Source organism: Microtus pennsylvanicus, chromosome X (genome assembly GCF_037038515.1).
Source record: "Microtus pennsylvanicus isolate mMicPen1 chromosome X, mMicPen1.hap1, whole genome shotgun sequence".
Taxonomy (NCBI): Eukaryota; Metazoa; Chordata; class Mammalia; order Rodentia; family Cricetidae; genus Microtus; species Microtus pennsylvanicus.
This window is the reverse complement of record NC_134601.1, coordinates 85281607-85304708: the sequence shown is the minus strand read 5'-3', so window position 1 is coordinate 85304708 and position 23102 is coordinate 85281607. Positions and strand designations below refer to the sequence as shown.

Genomic DNA, 23102 nt, shown 5'->3' with positions numbered 1-23102 from the left:
TATTGAGTGGTTTCTCTGAGTTACATATTATACCTCACCTATGGTTAGAAGAAAATTGGAAGCAAATTAGTTTAAGTTACTTCTAATTTAAAAAAAAAATAATAGTGACTTCATAAAGCATAATGCTCTCAAGTATACAGCAATACATTTGGCAGAAATCATAACATTACAAGCAAAGCACTATCCCTCATCTTTGGGAAATAGCTGGAGAAGGAGGGCTTCACAGACTGCTCTGTTATTTTAAGCTACACAGTCTAAGGTTTGTGGCTACATCCTCATCAGTGATAACGTGCTCTCTGCCAGGGGGAGAAGTAGGTGGGAATCGATAGGGTACATAGATGGCATACACCTTTGAATTACTGATTATTAGCACACCCACAGGTCCCAGACAGCTTTTATTGCTTGTTTTGAGAAAACTCAAACAGACATCTCTTCTTTGTAAAGGCCATCTCATATAACTAGAGAAAATGGCAACGGTTCAGCTGACATGTTTCACAGTTCGGACGGTCCAGCTCCAATCTCTGTACCTCGAATTGCTGGAAACCCACCAGACCTGACTCTCTTGGTGACTATAGTTCCTGAACTCTATATTAGTCAAAGACAATTGAGAGAACAGGATGGCCACCAAAGAATATGTGTCACATCCCACCTATGGCACCCCTAAAATCAGACCAAAACTTAGCTTTTATATTTAAAAATGAGCCCCTTCCCTCTTGAGGCTAGGGGCTGAAAATATGCACATATTCCAAAGAGTTCTTTGTGGAACAGGTGACCCCTTCCCACAGTCTCTGTAATTAATTGAGAAATTAAAGTTGGTTGGCCTTTGAGAGCTTTTGTTAAAAAAAAAAGGCAGAAGGTCTTGGCTATTTTGGAACAAGAGTCCACTATTCTGCCAAAACAGTGTGTTATTGTTGTTGAAGTGTCTCTCAACAGAACGGTATTGAGTCGTGAGGACGTGATTTTGATTAGGTGGAATGACTCAGCTCTTCCCCTTAAAGAAGAGAGGACTTGTCAGAGCCTTACTTACCTCATGATCTGGGATCTCAGAGGATAGTGTTTTCCCTAGGATGACCCCGGTCAAGTATGTCCAGCAACGAGCCGTATTGGCAAGGTTATAGCCTCCTGTCTCCATCAAGAATTGTGAAGTTAGGAAAGAATAGCCACAAAACAGGAGAAGGAAGAGGGTAAGGAAGGAGAGAAAACTGTTTTAATAAAAGGTCTAAAAAGACAACTCCAACTTGCAGAATCTTCCTTAAGCATCCCTTAATGGTATTTGTAAACCACCTAGTGGGTAGACTTTAGCGGACTAGCCAGATCATGCACAGAGTAGAACTCATAATTTCAAGGGCAACACAGATTAAAGCGGCTCTTATCTCGCAGCAATAATGCACCTGAGAAAGGCAAGCACCTCAGTTCCACCAAGAGACGTCAGGGAGACCGAGAACCCTGGAACCCAGATGTCTGGAGGTAACCTACCCAATGTGATGATTTCTCAGATGAATTTTGCAACAATTCTATAAAGTGACTGCTGGCTGTGATTTGTATTTTAAAGCTATTGGCAGATCTAGTCCTAAAGGCATCCAGGAAAAAGGAAAGGAAAGTGCTGACAGAAACAGACTTCCTTCTTTAAATATCAGCGGTCCTTTTCACCACAAAACGCAAGCCTGGTGGCAGAGATCAAAGAAAGTGAGCCGAGGAAGGGACTGATGATTGACACCCTGACCCGCCGCGTCAGGTCCTGTCACAGTCACCCAGCAGCCATATCACACTGGTTAATAATCAGCATATTTTTGTGCTGAATGGATGTGCTTTGCCATGCAAGCATTAGCACGCTGGCCTTCAGCTGAATTCCAAGAGTCTACGGGTAAAATGGAATATTTCCTAACCTCGGAGCAGACCACAGGAAATAAAATCAGCTCTATTTTAGGTAGGGTGCCCATATACATTATCATCCAAAAGGATGCACTTTGAAGCGCAATAGAGGACACTAGTCATTGTCACAACGGGCTAACATATATAAACTGGGACCTGCTGTTACCCTTTTCTTGAGCTTTCCTACTATTTCAAAAGTTAGGGAGGCTAGGGTTTCTGGAGCGTGTCCTTCAGGCCTCAGTGGGACTGGTCTGAGGAAGCTTAAGAATGCAGCCATCTCTGCTAATTGTCTATGTGTTAAGAGCAGAGAATTTCAGCTGTACGGTTTAGATATTACTTTAAACATTCCTGGCATGGGAAATTAGTCTGCAAGGCAGACCTATTTGGCATAGTTATTAATTTAAAAAGGAATCACTATAGGTTTTATTTAAGGAGTATGTTATCTCTAGTATACACATGATATGACTTATCTGCAAACACACCACTCATGCGCAGGCATTTTCAGGAATACACATATGCATAAGAAGAGTTATACTTACATATTCAAGAGCCAAGCTTTCAGTTAAAAAAGCAAAAGGATTTGAGCTAATGGTAAGACTCTTCAAGAGAAGGCTGTAGCCTCAGACAAAAGTTAAATTCTTCCAGGTGTCTGTTGGAGAAAGGTCTTTCCCCCCAGCTGGACCTGTATCATAATCTCTATCCTTAGTGTTTATGGAAAGTAATATGCCATGTAATGCTTATCAATTTTATCTTTTTCTGGAGGTGAAGTTAATAAGCTTCTTGCCAGCTTTTCATAAGAGAGTGTCTCTTGTAATCAGTTTTAATTTTGATCCCTCTGAGGTTTGAAGACTCCAAAGGACTAGGCTGCTTTATTTGTGCTGTATGCTCACTTGTTGACCTAAGGCCTGCCCAGAGTTTACCTGGATTTGGAGTTTACAAGAGGGTGATAAAACTATTAGCTTGGTCATCATCTATGCATTTAATTTCTTTACAAAAATTTTATGTGCATGAGTATTTTGCTTCCATGTATGTACATATACCATGTATATGCTGGGTGCCCACAGGGGCCAGATGAGGGTATTAGATACCCTGTAACTGGAGTTACGAAGGGTTGAGCTACCATTTGGGGGCTAGGAACCAAACCTTGGCCCTTTGCCAAGAGCAGCAATCATCTGTAACCACTGAGAAATCTCTCTAGCCTACATATATGCACTCTTTTGGTACATTTTTGAGATAAGGTCTTGTGTAATCCACGATAGCTCATAACTCCCAATCCTCTTGATTCTATTTCCCAAGTACTGTGATTATACACATGTGCCACTATACCTGGTGACATATATGTGCATTTTAATCTCAATCCACTTGACCATGTTTTAATATACCAATTTATTGATCCAATGAAATAAATATTGTGGCTGGTGAAGAGACAGATCTCATCCTAAAGCATCTATAAAGGTGACTGGGGTTGGGCACGGTTCCAAACACATCAATGCTTCTATCCAACAGACCTAGCATTCTGTTAGTTAAAGAATGTTAACATCAGTAAGAGGGGTGCAAGAATGCTCAAGAGACTATGGTTCTCTCAAGTTTGCTTCCTTATAACAAAATCATGCTTTAGGGAAAACGAGTAATTCTTGACTTCATCTTAGATATTCAATTAATTCATGTATTTACTATTCATGAATGAGTAGAGATAGAATTTCATTGATGTTTCTGAAACAGAATGGGTAAGAAGAGAATAATGGCTTCTCTGACAGAAGAGGGTTCACAGTCTTCGGGGACTGACATCCTCTATTATAATTTGAGATAATTTCTTCTTTCTTTTGGTTTTGGTTTTGTTGTTTCGGTTTTTTATTTTTCGAAGACAGGGTTTCTCTGTGTAGCACTGGCTATACTGACGCTCACTCTTTAGACCAGGCTGGCCTCAAACTCACAGAAATCAGCCTGCCTGTCTCTGCTTCCCAAGTGCTGGGATTAAAGGTGTGCGCCATTACTGTCTGGCTTCTTCTTTCTTATTCCATACTCAGGTTTGAACACAGTCTTGTGTATGCTAAGCAAATGTTCTAATCTTAACCTTTATTTCCAAATTAAAACAAACTTCAGAGTGCCTAGGTGTCAAAGCACATGGCAAGCTGACTAGGGATGGGCCAGAGTCTATGCTCAACTGGGGAAGTAATCGATTTCATAGACTTAGGCTTCTGGGCCATAGGCAGGTTAGTACTATCCAATCCAAAAAATCGACTTATCGTCTATGCTAATAAGTGTGGAGGAGGACTGACAAGCTCTCTTGTGACTTTCCATTGTACTCACCTCCTCCTAAAATCAGAGTTGCCAACTGCCACTCAAGCACATACTTCAGACACTTGCCGATCCCCACTGGCGTCATGTTAAAGGAGCACATTGGGTCCCCAGCGATGGTATCTGCACCCAGCTGTAAAACCACTGCTTTAGGATTGAAGGCCTGGTACACTTCCTTTAGTACACTGGGAAGAGGAAGGACACAAATTGTCAGAAAAAGATCCGCTTTGGTTAGGGCTATGCAGTGGTAGTGAAGTGTGTTGGAGGGGTAGTTGAATTATCCATCACATCAAACTGTCGGCCTTAAAGGGTGAGCCTGGCTGTATGTGTGTTATACTTTAATAAACCTGACTTAGAATGACAATTCCTCTACTTCCACCATCACCAATGACCAAATTTGCCCTTTTTATTTCAGAACTTAGACTTCACTGAACACTTCATATATATCTAGTTAACTCTCATAGCCATGGGGCATAGTATACACATTTATTCCATTTTATAGTTAGAGTAATAAAACATATACATTGAATAGTTATGAAGGTTTCCTTCTGATAATGTCAGACAGCAATCACACCTGGAGTTTATCACCTAATTATCAGTGGGGGCAAGAAGCCTTGAGAGCATAGATGGTATCAACTTACTTTTCATTCTGCAAAAGACTTGAGGCTTCTGAAATACGGCCCTCCCCAGTGCATATGCATTCACAGTATTATAAGGAGAACAGTATCAACTGATCAAAAACTACAATTTGAAAGTACCCCAAAGAACAAGTTGTGGTGGGTAATAGTGTAATTTTGAGTAGAATCAATGCTATCACATCAGCCTAACTGCTATTTGCCGAGGGCATGCAGCCTTACAGATGAAAAGGGAAATGTCAGTGTGACAGGTAACCTTAGTCAGGCTTCCAATATTATCATTAATTGAACACTGACAATGTCCAGAATGCATTCCGAGGAATTATAAGGTCCTTGCTCTCAAGGGGCTTACAATCTACTTTCCAGACAAAACATAGTCCAGTCCTCAAGGGCCGGAGTGACTCTTACAGAGACATATAAACAAGTGCAAATTAACAGACTTCAGAGTTGAGAAAATACAGAGTCAAAAAGTGATCAAAAATGTTGAAGTTAATGACCCTTTCATAATCAACATGTCAAATTATACCAGTGCAGAAAAACAGAAAAATCCCAGATCCTCCTGAGATGGCAAAAGGAATTCAGGAACATAAAACACTGCCCTCCCCAATCCATATGTAACCAGGGAGTAAAATGATGGTCACAGAGGCATTCTTTGACTTAAAGGACTATTTTGTTTTGATTTCTCATCACACAGATGAATGTAGAGTGATTGTAAAGATTATAAGAATATTACAAAATTTATGACATATGATCCTTAATGCAAGGATTCTTTGGTCTGTTCTCTCTTTCATGTGCTTATCTCATGGGTGCAGAGGGAAGATAAGCCACCTGACGAGTTTGGGCGACATTTATTGAGCATCTACACAAACAGAGCACCCCATTAACTGTTGCTGGGAGACACAGCGGAAGGCGTGATGTCTGTTTTAAAAAGGTTTCTAGCAGGGGAGGGCTACCATTCTTTCCACTCCTTCCTTTCACTTAGCACACACTTACTGAGTACCCACTAGGTGCCCAGAATGGTACTGGACCAGCTGCTCCAGGAGTCAAGAGGAATCTGGCATGGTCTGTATCATCATGTAGCTCATAAGAGGGGATTACATAAACTCTGACAATAAATAATTAAAATGCAATGATAAATGAAGTATCAGAGTTTTGGCACAAGGGAGAGAGAAGTGAGCTTCTCCAGGTGAGGCTGGAAAAGGCTCTACAGGGGCTATAATGGCTCTTTAGGTCCTGAAAGATGAGACGCACCACATATGAGCCAACTCTCAAGATGGCTAGGAGGAAACAGTGATAATAATTCCTGGTGAAGATGTGGAGACTAAATCACACATATCTTGTTAGTGGGAATGTAAAATGGTATAGCCACTCTGGAAAATAATTTAGCAGTTCCTGTCAAAACTAAAAATAGACTTGCCATATGAGCTAGCAATTGCACTCTTGGGCAATTTATTCCAGAAAGTTAAGGCTGATTTTCATGTAGGAACTTGTATATGGATGTGTGTAGCATCTTTACACAAAATAGCTTTAACTGGAAAAAATCCAAACGTACTTTTTTAATAGGCAAATGGTTAAACAAACCAGCATCCATAGCAGTGGAATACTGTTCATCAATATGATAAACAAACCATTATTATATGCAAAGAGTTTGGGAGGATTACAAGGAAAGTACGCTGAGTACATAAGGCCAATCTAATATATATATATATACACACTGTGTGATTCCATTCATAAATGTTGTAAAATCCTAACTACAGAGGGATGAGATTAGTCACTGCCAGTAGTTATAGATGGTTATGATAGGACAGGGGTAGGATGACATAACCATGTGATGGCATAGTTCTGTATTTTGATTATAGTTGTCATGTGAGGCTTCAGATACGATAAAATCTCATAGACACACATACATGAATGTATGCATAATTGGTGGAGTGTGAATGAAGTCAATAAACTATACCAAAATAATTTCTTCATTTTGATGTTGTACTGTAACTGTGTGTAAGTTGTCACACCAGGGAAAGCTGGAGGAAAGTGCCCAGGACTTCCCTTCACAATCTCCTGTGAATGTGTGATTATTTTGAAATAAATGTTTTGTTAAAGCCAGTGAGGTATCCCAGTGGATAAAGACGTTTCCAGCCAAGCCTGAGGACCTGAGTTCAATCCCCAGTTCCCACATAGTAGAAGAGAACCAACTCCTGAAAGTTGTCCTCTGACCTCTATAAGCAGTTATGGCACATGTGTGCTCCCCCAATACCATAAATAAATTTAATTAAAAAATTTAAAAATCTTTTTAAGGCATGGAAGGTAGCAGATATAAGACCTGAATTTGATCCCCAGAAATGATCAAACAAAAAGCACAGCAGAAAAAGGAAGTTGAAGGCTGGTGGGATAAAGTTAGGGGAGTTGGCTGCAGAATGGTTCTGGAGGGCACGAAGACGAGAGGAGTTCGGAGAAGAGAATCTATGTGTCATACAGGCTACAAACTGCGAGTGGAGGTACAGAAAGTCAGAAATAAGTGAGCCTGGCTTTTTATGTAAAGCGTGTGCAATGTCGCAAACATTATGTGCGTGCATGTACACAGGCAATGTGCATGCTGTGTGTGTTGGTGACACAATTAGAAGTTCAACTTAGAGATAAGTGAACTCTAGTGTGGAATACACTGAAGGCTGATTTTACAACCATCCACAGGCCACGGCCACAAGACAGGGACTTGAGAGGAACTTCCATGCCAGAATTAATAGAGCAACATGGAGCGATACCCAAGAAAAGAAGATACCTATAATGTTCATGACTGGTAATTAGGAGAGAGGAAGGAAAAGAAGGGAGGTGTTTCTGGAACAGTTGTCTTCCTTAGAGCTGTAGGGAAAATGAGTCTTCAGGGAGTTCAGATGAAACGGGCTCTGGATGGGTAAAGAAAACAGTAATCAGAAGCTTTGAAAAAGGGAAGGCATTTCGTACACTGAATACACCTCAGTTTACGGAAAGCTGGATGGTGGACATGGAAAACTAGGCAGCTTTTCATCTGATCTGACAGTCAAATGGGAGCCCTGGAGATCTATATGTACTGATCTTGCTAAAAGCTGTACTGATTTTTGATGTTGCATGTAAGAACAAAATCACAAAGCCTAGCAGCAGAGGGAATGGCACAAGGGACATGGAAGCTCTCTCAGGTCAGTCTGGAAAAACTTGAGAGGGGTAGGCAGATGGCTAGGGGTGAGGGGGACTGTGAATGGGGCTATGTGGACAAATTACCATTTCCAAGTTCATACCCCTCCTCTCATTGCTTGTCTTTTGGTGTGGGACACACACACACACACACACACACACACACACACACACACACTCACACACACACACACACACACACACACACACACACACACACTGTTTGTTTGGTTTGGTTTTTTGAGATATGGTCTCACTATGTAGCCCAGGCTGGTCTGGGAACTTCCTGCTTTAGCTTCCCGAGCACTGAAATTATAGGCTTGTGCCAGTATGCCTGCCCTCATATCTCCACTTTGAAGTCAACATCATTTGCTTATATTAAACAAATACTACTAAAATTCTTGTCTATAGATCTATGAAATAGTCTTTCACCTGCCTTGAGGCTTTTAGCTTCTGCTTCATTTTTTTTTTTTACTTTTTTCTTTCCTTGTCATTATTCTCTGGGGTTCAGGATTTGTTCACTCACCTAAACCCAGAGTCAAGTACCTATTATTTCCTATACTAGTGATAACATATACTTCTAACCCTAATACATAGGAGACTGAAGCAAGAGGATTGCCCAATATTTTAGGCCAACCTGGGCTACCAGTGAATTAGCAGGTTAGCTGCAACTTCACAGTGAGAACCCTGTCTCCCAAAACCAAAGGGGGTAAAAAGAACACAGGCAAAGACCTAAACCTGATGGTGTTGATGGTTCAGTAGGGGTAGAAGACAGGAAAGTTCAAAACACTGCTAAGTGCTATAATGTTTGTCCATCCGTCCGTCCGTTCATCCAACAAATGAATGCTAATTGAATGCTTACTATATGCTAGGCAGGTACAAGGTTGGCAATGGGTTTACAGAATTGAAAAAAAAAGACAAAACCTACCTCACTGTCTCCAAGGACTGTCCTAATTCTCTGACATTATCTTTCATTCTGGTTTCAACAAGAGCGGTGTCTGTCTGCACTGCACTGTAGTTATTCCTAAGCATGGCCACTTTTGGAGGTTTGAAAAGCAAATACTTGGAACGATTTTACATTTAAGACGCTGAACGACTTTCGCTGCTACAGTTTTTTGTCTTCCCATGTCCTTATTGTGCTTGCTTTCCCTCGTCCTCCCTACATTCCCTCCTCTCTCCTCCTCCTTCTCCTCCTTCTTCCTCTCTTTCTCTGTTTCTCTCTGTCTCTGTCTCTCTGTTTTTCAAGACATGGTTTCTCTGTGTAACAGCCTTCTCTGTCCTGGAACTCATGCTGTAGATCTGGCAGGTCTGTAACTCACAGAGTCACACTGCTTGACTTGTGCTTGCTCTTTATTCCAGTTAAAACTGATTTCTGGCTTGGCGGTGGTGGTACACCCTTTAATCCCAGCATTTGGGAGGAAGAGGCAGTTCGAGGCCAGCCTTGTCTACAGTAATATCCAGGACAGGCTCCAAAGCTATACAGAGAAACTTATCTCAAAAAAACAAAAACAAACAAAACAAAACAAAACAAAAACCACAAACAAAACAACTGATTGCCCGATCACTTCCTGTTTCCAAGCCAACAGCCCACCTGTTTTCTTCCAGAGAATATGGCTAATGATTTCAGAAACTCTGACAAGCATCCTTAACTGCCTCACAAATGGTCATTTTTGCCTTGCCAACATAAGTAAGGCCTTTGAATTAAAACCACGCTATCCACATTATCTGTCCTCCTCTATTATAGTAAGCTGAGAATTCAAAAGAATTGCTTTCACTACAGTTCTGTTTACAGCTCCAGATCATAAAATTCCATAAACATTTATAGATTACCAAAGACCACTCAGTCATTATAACTCGGCAATCCTTTATTTCCAATTGATAAACAATTGCATTTCTTACACTGTCTGTTCAAATAAAACTCTCAGCAGGGTAGTGAATGTAGGGTAGCCTGAGCTACGTGGTAAGAGCCTGCCTCAAAACAAAAACAAACTGGGGTGAAAGGATATTCTTGATATATTAAAAAGAAAATCCAACACCAGATGGTGTAGTAGTGCACACTTGTAATCCTAGCATGTGGGAGGCAGAGGCAGGAAGAGCGCTATGCCAGGGTGGGGCCAGCCTGGGTGCGCAGGGAGCACCAGGTCAGTCAGAGCCATAGAGGAAGGCCCTGTCTCAAAACGAAACCATCCCACCTCCCAAATAGCAAACAGAAATTTATTAAATAAACGAGAACCTCCCCCTTCACCTCCACTTTCTCCCCATGGAGATAAAAAGTTTGAGGTGAATCTTTTAAACTCATACTGGAGGTAAGTGGTTGAGGCTCTGTGTAGTGAGGACATTCCCATGGTTCTTGTCTCTACCGGAAAATTACCTCCATTTGATCCCTTCTCCACGAGGCTACCTTCTCTGGGCTCTAGATTCTCTTTCCTGTTGCTCCTTCTCTCATGGTCTATCCCTGCATCTCAAAGGATTCACTTACTTTGGATAAGAAATAGTTTGTGTTTCTTCCTTCCTGTCAGCACTGTCAAAATTTTACCCATGTCAGGGCCCCTATGATTCTTGCAGTCTACTTTCTGTTCTCAGGAGAGAGCTGGCTGAGTTACCCGTCCAAAAGCCTTTTCTCTGTTAGCCTTCGAAATGTTTTTTTTCAAGATTTATTTATTATGTACACAGTGTTCAGCCTCCATGTATGCCTGCAGGCCAGAAGAGGGCGCCAGATCTCATTACAGATGGCTGTGAGCCACCATGTGGTTGCTGGGAATTGAACTCAGGACCTCTGGAAGAGCAGTCAGTGCTCTTAACCTCTGAGCCATCTCTCCAGCCCCCGAAATGTCTTAAAAGCACCTAGCAGCTGGTTCTACCAAGATCTCCAGCCGCTTAAAGCGTGGACTGCTCCAGTAACAGCTATTTTGAAAGTATACTTAAGACAGCAGCTAAGGAAACAGCTTAGTGGGCGAGGATGAGAACCTGACTTAGATCCCCAGAACTCATGAAAAAGCCAGGAGTGGTGGCATGTACTTGTCATCTAGTGCTGGGGAAACAGAAACAGGAAGATCCCTGGAGCCTAGCCTCATTTTCAATCTACAGGCTCACTGAGAACCTGTCTTGAAACCACAAGGGCTCATCAGACACATGGGCTGACTTCTAGCAGGCACGCACGCACATGTGCATACAAACACACAGCTATATACATATGTACACACAGTATATTTTAAACAATTGATATCATACAATTCTTGCACTTAAAATGTACAATATTTTTTAATGTAGCCACAGAACTGTGTGGCCATAACTACAAGGCATCTTAGGACTTTTCCATCAGGCACAGAGGAAACCTTGTGAGCATAGTCACTACTCATTCTCCATGCTCCAAACCACAAACCCTGGAAAGCACTGCTCTAATTTCTATTTTTAGAGGTTTATCTAATTTTGTCCTTATAAAAGTAGAATGATAAAATATGTGGTCTTTTGTGTCTAGATTCTTTCACTTAGCATAGTGTTTTCAAGGTTTATCTGTGTTATCATATTAGTATCGTATTTTCTTTGGTGGGGATTGACACAGGGTCTTGTTTAGTTCAGGCTGGACTAAAACTCACCACGTAGCCAAGGGTGGCCTTGAACACCTCCTGATCCTGCCTCTACCTCCCAAGTGCTTATATTACAGGCATGCAACATCACACCTGGCTCTTAATTCCTTTTTAATCTACAAATATTTATTTCACTGTGTGCTTCTCTATTCATAAACTAATAGGTATCTGGATAATTTCTACTCTTTGGTTAATATGAATAACACTACTCTGCTCATTCAAGCCTAATTCTTTGGGTAGTCATATTTTTAATTCTCCTAGGCATGTGTGAGTGTGTGTGTGTGCACGCGCTTATCTACTGGGTCATGTGATAACTCTATGTTTAAGCATTTGAGAAATGCCAGACTTTTTCCACAGTGGCTGCATCATTTTACATTTCCACTAGCACTGTTTGAGTGCTCAAATTGTCTTCACATTCTTGTCAACACTTATCTTCTGTATTGGTTTATTTTAAATTAAAATAGCTATTCTTCATTTTCAAGAACTAAAATTTTTTTAAAGAAATGAGGCAAATACTTAGTATTTACTTTATTTGCCTTTCATGTATGCTGTTCTGTGCTTTGTTTTAATTTATTTACTATAAGATTCTCTGTCAAAACTTACATTTTTCTTTTAGTTTTTTGTATTATTTATCGAGATTATAATATGATTACGTCATTTTTCTCTTCCCATTTCTGCCTCCAAACCCTCTTTGCTCTCTTTCAAATTCATGGCTTCTTTTTTCATTAACTGTTGTTATATGCATATATATATGCATATAAATATATATTCTTAAATATAGAAATACAACCTTGATGGGTAAGGTATACTATCCCATTTTATCCAACCCCAGAGACCTTAGGCCTCCTGCCTAAACTCTGCCATGGAGCTACAGCCCTGTCACTGTGGCCCCATTTGTAATTAATTCCTTGATGACTAATGAAGTCGAGTATCTATTTCTGTGTTTATCAGACATGGGGACATCATCAAAGCACTGTCTAGTCCAGTCCTTTGTCCATTTTTAAACTGGGTTGGCTTTTTACCACTGAGATGTAATAATTCGTAGTATATTCCAGGCACCAGTCCATGGTCAGGTTCATGACCGACAAGGATTCACTCCCATTCTGTGGATTACCTTTGCACTTTGGTGATAGTGTCACTTGAAGTACAAATTTGCCCTGAAAACATACATACGAGTAACCTATACCGACTGAACAGCTTCTATTTAGGAATATCTATGTATATATATACTTGGACATACATACATGTAATAACAATTAGTGAAAAAAGAGGCCATAAATATAAAAGAGAGCAAGGGAGGGATATTGGGAGTTGGAGGGAGGAAAGGGAAGGGAGTATTGTAATTATAATCTAAAAAAGAAAAAAGTTTTAACTTTTGACAGTCTGGTTTTACCTACCTATTTTTGCTGTTGTTGCTTATGTTCTTGATGTCATGTCTAAGAAACTGTCTCTTAATCCAAGGTCATAATCTGTTTCATGCTAAGAGTTTTACCGTATCTAGCATTTACACTTACATTGGATCTAAGTTTGTTTTATATGGTGTAAAGTTATAACGTCATTGCTTTATATGCTGCTTTCCAGTTGTCCCACTCAGCGATCTCAGCCCCGCTATATAAACTCAAACAACTGTAAATGTGGAGGCTGGTTTCTCCTCTCTGAACTCAGTTCCGTTCATCTACGGGCCTGCCCTGAAGTCACCACCACACTTCTTGATTACTGCAACTTTGTAGTCAGTTTTGAAAATGAGAAAGTATGAGTTTCCCAACTTTTTCCTTTCTTTTCAAGACTGTCTGGGCTGTTCCTGGTTGGATCTGCATATAAATTTTGGGACCAGCCTGTGAGCTTGTGCAGAGGCATGGTGATTTACAGCTCTATTTGGACCATGTTGAACCTACCATCTTATTTCCTCCAATTCCTGTGTCTATTAATGATGGCCACACCTTCAGCCTCTCATGTACAAAACTGTACATGAGTTAAGAACCTCTGTGAGGTCCCCCACCCTGTTCCTCTCCTATTATTCATCATTAGCATCCTTCTCACTCGCCTTGAACACTTGAATCCACAGGGGATCCGCCCATACCTTCCTAACAACTTGCCCTACCTCACTCAGGTCTCTTCTCTGTCCAATCCTTCACATAAACTGCCAATAAGTTAATTTTCCTTAGGGGAAATTTTTGATCAAGTCACTTGCTTTCTCCCCAAATCCTTCAGTGTCCCTCTACTTTAGCTTATGACTCAAGGTCCCTCCTGATCTACCTCTGGCTTACTTTTAAGAACCTCTTACTCAATAGCCGCTTGGCCTATGGTATGTCATCCCACAGGCAAAATGCTTACCTCACTGACTTTGCGTCTCCATCCAGGCAGGCCCTTTGTCACATGCTGCCTGTGGCTACAAGTCATCTTTCTCCACGTCTATAGCCATAGTCATTCTTTGAAGGATATCTCAGATTCCATCTCTTCCATGTATGGAGAAAATATGAGCGGCTAACATTCTTTTGAAGATTTTTATCCAGAGCAGAGTTCCAGACATATCAAGTTCTATATACTTGGTATGTATTAGCACATTTAACCCTCATAACAATTATAAGGCAGGCGGGGAAACTGCAGCACAGTGAAGTTCAGAAGTCTATACAGTGTCCTACATCTGTTAAGTGGGATAGCTCCAGCCTGGCAGCAGAGTGGAACCTCTAAAATCTTATAGTCTACCTGCTACCATGACTTCCGGAACTAGATGGTGTAGTAGGCCCTGTGCCAGCAATGTCACCCACCTTGTTTCACGTAACAGCAGTGCCAAGACACAATATTACTTTTGCGTACTAAACTCTGATTTTATTATTTCCTCATTTTACTACGTTCACTGGTTTGCCTGATGCTTTTAGAGCTTTGAATTCGAGCTCATGCAGGCTGCAGTTCGTGCCTTCTTTCCCAGTCCTTGTCACTTCTGCTTCTTCTTCACTTTGCAGTGCAGCCAAACTGAACCACTGTTATCCTCCACGCACAAGGCGGCTTCTTCCAACTCTGCTTCTTACCGCTTCCTCTCTCCAGAACATCCTTCCCTACAATTTCTGTATATTCAAACTTGACCCAGATTTTATAAATATGCTCACGCATTTGCACACTTTGTAAAGACAGAGTAATTAGGTGCCCTTTAGAACCCACATCAAATGTTACCTCCTTAATTGAGTCTTTTTCTAAACTATTTATTTCCTCTGAATGCCTGCAGCTTCCTAAATTTTATGGTTCTTGCAACTTTCCATGTTTTATTTTATTCAAATGTGTATGAATATGAAAATCAATCTCTATCTAATATTTTGAAATTTCTCCTAACTTTCTTGAACGTAGAATCAATACTTTAGACATAGTAGGCATTCAATAAACAGTCATTAAACGATACTTGGATGAAACGCCACCCCAGCCTGCTTTTGGAAAACCTTTCCTAATGGCGGTAACAGTGCTACTTCTTACACTGTAAATCATTCATTTTAAGTTTTTATGAAAGTATAAAATCTCTTCCCCAGAAAGGAGGGGGAAGACAGGCATCTCATTACACTACATTAGTAACTTCCTTATAAACACACAAGACATTCATTTGAATGCAGTTTTCTTGATGAGAAACCTGATCCCCCAGTCTCCAGTCTGGTTTTCAGAGGGGGCTATGCAAATGAGGAGAAGCAGGCACAGAGACTTCAGCAGGCCTTAATCTGGGGGAGGGTGTTGGAGCCTGAGGAGGAAAACAGCTAGGGTTGATGACAGGCGTGATACTTTGAGATAAAAGAAAAGCCCCAAAAGCTTGGAAATATTCACCCACAGTTTCTGCTCTGAACACTTGACATCATTCACTGGGGTGGGGAAATGGGATGAGAGGCTGTGGCGGTGTTGCGAGGGGGCGGGGCGGGTGGAGAATATGTATTTATTATTAGTTTGTTAAGGAAGTTTGAATCTAAAATCTCATCTCCAGGCTCTGGGATGCTAGACTGACTGTCACAGTCATGATCATGGCTTGTGGCAGTACATGGTAACCCTAACTTGCCTGCCTAGCCAGGCCTGTGATAGAGACAGGCTGTCAGCAGGTTCCATCTCCTGAGTTTCTAGTTTATACCTCAGCTCAGCCAGCCAAGTATCTCCCATGTTTTCTAACCAGTACTACCAACACCCTCTAGAGCAGCGGTTCTCAACCTGTGCCTCACGACCCCTTGGGGTCAGAGGACCTTTTCACAGGGGTCACCTATCAGATATCCTGCATATCAGATATTTACAATTCCTAACAGTAGCAAAATTACATTTATGAAGTAGCAATGAAAATATCTGTACTGCTGGGGTCACCACAACATGAGAAACTTGGAGAGCCACTGCCGTAGAGACTCCCTCACTAGAAATGAAAAAAACCAAGAAACTTAAAAGTTGACCCCAGAGGAGAGTATTCCCAATGCTTTGAGCTCTCCCCAGTCAGCCTGAGAGAAGTTCATGCCAGCAGCCAAGCTCCTCTCTGAGATATAAACAAACACTAAACTCACTGATTTAATGGGATTCAGAAGAGGGCTGTGTGAAGGCCCCGAATGGCAGGCCAGTCAACTTTTCTTCCGTGTATGTGTTTTCTCCATTCTTTCCACCCTATCTCGGCTCAGGTCCTGCTGACTCATTCTGCAAAGCCTCGGCTGTCAGGGGACTCAGCATATGGCAAATGCCTCAGGGACTTCAGCTCTATTACAAATAGTTGTGGGAGGAAGGAATTAGAGTGGGGGCTCCCTGCAGTGAAGGTGATGTGTCATTTCATTGGGGGCCATGGGGGCCTCTTGGACACATCCAGAAGGCATTCAATTTCCTATGATTTTTTTCTCTGCTTTTAGCATCAGACAAGCTGCACTGGTTCCTCTGACTTCTAAAACACCCAAACCTATAAAACAAAAGCTGAACCTGAAACTCCCCAAGCCCACCAAGCAGCACACAACCTCCCAGAACTTCTGCTCTTTTCCCTTTCGTGACGTATTTTGTAGCACTTTAAAGAGCTATCTTTGCTGTTATCGCTGAAGCATTACATAAAAACGTAGATTCTAATTGGCATCTTTTTCTAGCTGGCCTTGTAGTAAGCAATTCTACTCATTAAATATATTTCACCCCGGCAACAGAAAGGGCAGTGCACTATTTTTAGGGTATTATTACTTATCTCTCGCTCTACTTCTTGGAAGTAACCACTCTCATTCACACAAGAGAAAGTGAGTCATACAGAATTAAAGGACCTACTAGTGGCCCGGAGTGAATTGTCAGAGGTAGAATTAGTATAAAAATCCCAATTTGAATTCGATGGAATCATCACAAAGGCCCAGGACTCTCAGGCTCTTTTCATCCTGAAAGGCCAGACCCACCAGCAAGCAAGGTATACATTATCTCGCAGGTGGTGGGCTGGGCAGAGAGGCGGGTCTAAAGAAGACTGAAAGGCTATGAATCCTAAGGCTCACTGTGCTAATAGCCCTTTATGTGATCTGAGCTAGCTCACTGCTCTGAAACCACCAGGAGTGCTCACGGACCAAATGACATTCAGCTTTGTGTCACATTGTTTGAGCATGTCTCTTCAGTCCCCCTCTGTAACCTCCACATCATGCGGTTCAGGGAGAACACTGGCACAGGGTCAGAAGCCTGGACCTAGTGTGTGCATGGCGACATGGACAGACCAGTTTGCTTTTTGAACCTTGCTTTCCTCCGCCATAAAACTAGAATAATACTCTCCCTCTCGCAGGTTATCGTGGAGATTAAATGATACAACGTTTGTGACTGTCTTCTCCCAGCACCAGGCACATAGTAAGCACTGCATAACGCTGAATGAATAAATGAATGGCCTTGAGTCAGGCCCTTCGAGTGCTATGTTAATTCTTAAAGCCCACTAGGATACTGTCGAGTTCAGCACAGCACACTATAGCAGTGACTTCCTGAGTAGTACTCTAATGGTCCCCAAAGGCAGAGAGAAATTTCATAGTGTCACTGCCTGGTTATACCTGTTCTGGGAATACAGTAATTCATTTTCCAGTGTTGCCAATCTATTACCTTTCACCAAACACAAAATTCGCTTTAAGAGGGGGCAGAAACACAAGTGCCTTTCTGTTATATAGAGGTTCGAAGAATATATTATTAAAATTGAGACCAACTTCTCTGATTTCTTATGTAAAAAATCAGATTGGAAGCCAAAGAGCTATTTGGCCTTTGCAGACCCTGGCTAGGGATGCCCTTGGGGGAAAGGGGAGAGCTGGAGCCATTCCAAACTGGAGTTGCAACATCGCTGTGTATACTTACTGCTCATGCTCCCGTCCTCCACACTGGCTTCTACTCTCTAGCTAAGCCTTGGAAAATTCACCATTTACCCAGAGCACAGTTTAATCTGTGTAGGGTAAAATACAGGCAGATATCTCTGCTTCTCATTTCCTAATCATATTTCTTCCTGCCCTATAAAACCTCTTTTTCAATGCAATTGCCCAGCTTCTCAAACTTATGTGGACAATAATGACTTGTTAACAATAAACGTGCCCCTAGCCCTTCCCTCACCCGTTTTTACTCAGGAGGGCCTCACTAAGATTCAAAGCTGAAATCCCGCCACATAGTTAGCACCTGGTATAGCTCTTCACAACAGAATATCTTCTCCCAGATGATTGGAAATCTGTGCAATGCTGTCACACAATGAGGTGTGCAGGAAAAAGTTTGGGGATTGATTTTCATCATTAACTTGATATTGCATGGTTTTTGTGGGACTTAAAAAGAAATGCATTTTTATTACTTTTAAGTACTGCACATAGAGTAATTCCAACTTATCATATTTTGGCAGTTATTTTTCTCAGGCAGGATGTATTTTAAACATGTCTATGTTGGAGTGTCTGGTGGATCATTTAGGATCAGTGTCCTGTTGCTTGATGAAATCCAGATCACTTCAATGAAATCCAGATGGGGAAACTGGGTCTCTGGCAATGGCTGCCAGATCTTCTCCATATGAAATCTCTCTAGTCTGTATGCAAATTGAAAACTCCATATCCTGGAAATCCCAAACCAATCAAGTGGCGCTCAGCTTCTTAGTTACTGGACTAAACACAGGGAAGCGATTCATTCTTCCCTGAGGAAATAAGCATTTCTTACATACATCTATCTTGGCACAAAAAGGGCTGGCTAAGCAAATTAATAGTGTAAACAGGATTGCGCTGGGGAATGTTTGTCCTACTTAGGAGAATAAACTTTTTATGCACTTTGTGCACATCCACTTACATACAAATAATTGATATGCTAATTACAAATGATTCTTAAAACCCCTTCCCTGAGGTGCTGTTCTATGCTGTTAGTCTATTTTGAATTACTAGCATGTCCAATGCTTGAAAGTAATAAAAATGCATTTCAAATATTCCATGATTCAGACTGGCGTTCCTCTAATTAGGCTGAGTTAGTGAGGCTTGCCTATATTTAAATAGGATAGATATTTTTCTACTTCACCCCTCATACATTTAAGATGCCCCCATCCCCTCCCCATTTCCCCATCTCCTCGGGATTCTCCTGCATGGAGCTGGTGCACACAAACTCTTTCACCCCAAGCTCCCACACAACTGCTCTCAGAGCATCTCCAGGCAAACGCTGCCCTTTCTCTCTGCTCCTCCCCTAAGCCCCTACCCCTGTTCACTTGTTAACTCAGCTGGTTCATGGATAGACCTTTTTATTAAGTACTAGTGGATATGGCTCGTTCTTGACAGCATAATAGCAACAGTGTACTCAGATGAAGGTCCGCCCAAGCTCAGCACCGGGCTTCTTCATCAGGTAGAGGAATCCAGCGCTAACTCAACCTCTGTATGGTCCAAGTCAACATAAGCCAGTTAGACAGCTCATGCATCAAAGTAGCTATTAGGCATAAGGCAGTGTTAGATGCAGTCATTCAAAGTTGTACCATTAATGTACAGCTTAAACAGTTTTCCAAGGCAGGACTGAAGGGGCAGGGTATCGGCTATAGACTAAGGGGAGGGTAGAATTACAATGGAAGTAGGGGTCACATGGTGGAGAGAGCAGTGAATTTTGACATTAGAACATTCCACTGAGCACAGATCCTTTGGGATCCTTTTCAGAAAAGTCCGGTGTTTAAGGGTATGATTATCAAAATTCCATTTAGGACAAGGTCTTCCTGCCTCTGAGCAGTTTCAGAATATGTTCTAGCATCAGAACCTAGTAAACTCTTGCCAAAGAATCACATCACTTTTTCCAGGGGCAGGGATCAGTCATCACTAAGGAAAGAACAGTGACAATGTGCACCAGAGTAGCAGAGTGACCCCTCAACAGAATTCAGAACATTGTCCTCTTTGACTTAAATGGAAAAAACAATTACAATTACCTCTGAAGATTTCATTGCTTTACAGAGTGTGCTAGGCTACTTGGTGAAGTCTGGATGAGAGGCGAAGGAAGCAAAAATTGCATGGCCCCTCTAACCGCATGCATTTCAGGTCCTAAAGACTAGGTGAAGGCAGATGCCGGTTCCCATTATGCTCTCATACAAGTCTTCCAGGCATGCATGGTTAGCTCACTGGCTCAGGACAACTCAGCTAATGAAGCACAGGATTCCCCCCTCCAAATTATCCTACATTGTGAGGCTCTTAAAGCCTTCTGAATGTAATATTTTAAAAGACAAATCAAGCCAGGAAGAATAAATGAACGGCCCACTTTGGCCTCATTTCCACCTGTGGCTAACATTATCAGTGAATTTAATTAGTGTCTGACTCATCTATTTTCCAGAAACAATAGGCAATTTTACATCTGCTACACTACAGAGAGGCAGGATAGAAGTTTATCAAATCGAACAAAAGCATGTAATAAAAATACCTTACTTACGGAGGGCTAAGATCCAGATGCAAGGCTTACAGAATGAATTGGCAGCTTTTGTTACCTTTATCACCGGACCAAAGTGACTAGTGATTATCCAGGCAGTATAGCTATGACCCAAATGATGAGAGAGGTAGGTAATTGCGTGGTGAGTTTCTGCCAGTTCTCCAATTGTAATGAAAATGGAGATGAAGATGGAAGTAAGTCTATGTAATTATTTGTACTCAAATACAAATTCTAGAGAGTCCGTCCCTTTTCATCAAACTAAAGAGAATTTAAAAAATTCGGATTGCTTAAAATATTTATGTGTGAATATCTGTGTGATGTACTGCTGTTAGCACATCATGAAACCCAAAGAAGTAAATTAAAATTGCTGGGCCCTCTTTTCTCGGAGAATCTATCTGTTTCTAAATTTCAATGATACGGAGGACCAAGTACCAGATGCAAGTCCAAGCGGAAGGTAATTTCTAGAAAAACCTATCATCACTGAAACATCTCTTCTTTAAACATTAACATCCAAAGTCAACATTGAAAGGAAACACTTCCATCAAATCTCCCTTGGAGCTTTCATTTGATTCTCTCATTTTATTCAGTAGGTTACTTCCTGATGGGGTAGTTCAGGGTGTGGACGGAGAATCTCTACCCTATATGCCAGGACCGAGAGGTGTCAGAAGTGTTGTCATTCAGTGCAAAGAAGTAAACAATCTTTCACAATACTGGTCTAAAAAAGGCACATGAAAAGGACACACTTCCCTAGGAAGAGCTCTATAAAATGACAGATGACACCATTCACCTTCTACAGGAGGAAGTCAGACAAATGAAGGGAAAGGAGAACTCAGAGCCTCCATGTTCAGACCTAAATCAAGAATTCTATATCAAAGATGCAAATTTGGGAACATTTACTCTTGTTTTCTGTCCATAAAATTAGAAATTGAATCTTGAGGATTCTTTTCTGGCAAAAGTCACAGCTGCATGTTCATATACACAATAGACGTGTATTGCAGACGTCATGTGGCTAATTTGCATAAAGCTAAATGGTTTATCTTTAAAAATGCTTTCTGCAAACGCCTACAATACAGTTTTCCAAGAAACCAAAGGGATGTTACTTTTTGAATTCAATTGTAACAATTGAATTTCACACTTCATGAGATACTTTAGAGACAACTTAGTCAATGGCTGGAGAAAGACACAGGTTCAAAGTCTGGCTTCATTACTTAGGCTTCATTACTTACTGAATGTATGACCTTGGAGAAGTCAATACTTTCTCTAGTTTTCTTCCTTATAAAAATGAGAATAATCATACCTGCTTTCAGAGAGTGTAGAATGTCACAAAGATCAAATGATACAATGCATACTTTCAGAGCTACCCCTGCCCCAGTTAAGTGCATTTCTAGAGATCAAGCTACAAGTTGCAAGGTTCTGCGTTATTTCCTGTCCCAGTGTCTAGTGTAGTATCTGTTATACAGTACATGGTACATTTTTGTAGAATGAACGAATAAAAGTTTCTTCATATTTAAACATGCACACATGCCCACAAGGGAAATACAGGTCAGATGTTTAGCACAGCACCTGTATGCACAGGCAACTTCCCCTCACCCCACCCTCCTCCTTCATGTTAACTAATGTTTCATAAACAATATAAAGTGAGGAGCTGCTCAGTCCTTTTGCAGAAAGGTCAGAGAGGCTTTGGAGAGGTAGATGTTGGTCCTGGACTCCCAGAACTAATGCTGCACTTAAAACGCCAAGGACTTTTAGTTCCGAGTTGATGCTCAAGTCAGAGGACAGTTCTTATCCTGTAAGCACATGCTGTAAAGATACTAGATTAAGAATCAATGATGTATGTGTTTTTCCCCATTTTTTGTTGGATGTGAGTGACATGAGAAATAAAAGCTTATGGTGAGATATGGTATTCTTTTAATGACCCTGCTGTTGTCCTAAAGAACAACAAGTACTTTCTGGGTTGGCTACTCCATCTAGTCCAGAATAGGACCACAAATGTTCTTGAAAAGCAAGTGATAAGCTTTAAAAAATAATTTAATTCCCCCACACGGCAAAAAGAGTTTAAATTAAAATAGAAAAATCTAATGTTCTTTTATAAATGGAAAGAGGCAAAAACAATACGTTGGGGTGGGCTGGAAAGATGGCACCCATGTGAAACACATCATAACTACCTGTAATTCCAGCTCCAGGGGATTCAACATCTGACCTCCACAGGGACCCGCAGTCATATGCACATACCCACACAATGCATACACATAATTAGAAATAAAAATACATATTTAAAAGAGATCAAGAGTTTAGAATTTCATTCAGTCTTTGAATGATTGAGTTTCTTTAGGTAGGTGGTCTTTGACTGTGACCAAAGGTTTACTTCAGTTTTGAACTACATAATATACACTATAGGAAAGAATAATAGCCCAAGGATCAACTCTGGGTAGATTTTTATTTCAATGAATAACATAAAACCATAGCTTACTAGAATAAGAATATTTCTCAAGATAGGTTGATATCTCTTCTTCGCAAAAATCCTCATATATAGATAGACACTGCCACTGAGTGAGAACTCTAGTTTAACAGAATCTTTCCTAAGTCCTCTTAGTGAAGAATTTGTTCATCAGTGTCTCCTTTGGATAATATATTTATGTAGTGCAGTTGAAGAATATTTTGTTTTTAAGATTTATTTATTTTGTGTATAGTGTTTCTGTCCTCATGT

The 23102-nt window shown here is 41.0% G+C and overlaps 1 protein-coding gene and 1 long non-coding RNA gene across 5 annotated transcripts in view; one reads left to right on the top strand and one right to left on the bottom strand.

Annotated features, from left to right (window-relative positions):
* Positions 1–23102, top strand: part of LOC142840195 (uncharacterized) — a 251734-nt gene that overhangs the window by 148694 nt on the left and 79938 nt on the right. The window lies entirely within an intron of this gene.
* Hdac8 (histone deacetylase 8) overlaps positions 1–23102 on the bottom strand; it is a 220088-nt gene that overhangs the window by 118690 nt on the left and 78296 nt on the right. The window contains exons 8-9 of one of the 3 annotated variants that reach the window (XM_075956770.1): positions 4183–4355; positions 1028–1122 (exon numbers count right to left, since the gene is read on the bottom strand). The exons of the other annotated variants lie outside the window; for them this stretch is intronic. Of the exons in view, the coding sequence (XP_075812885.1) occupies positions 1028–1122; positions 4183–4355 (268 nt within the window). The remainder of the gene's footprint in view (positions 1–1027; positions 1123–4182; positions 4356–23102) is intronic. 3 annotated transcript variants of the gene reach the window in all.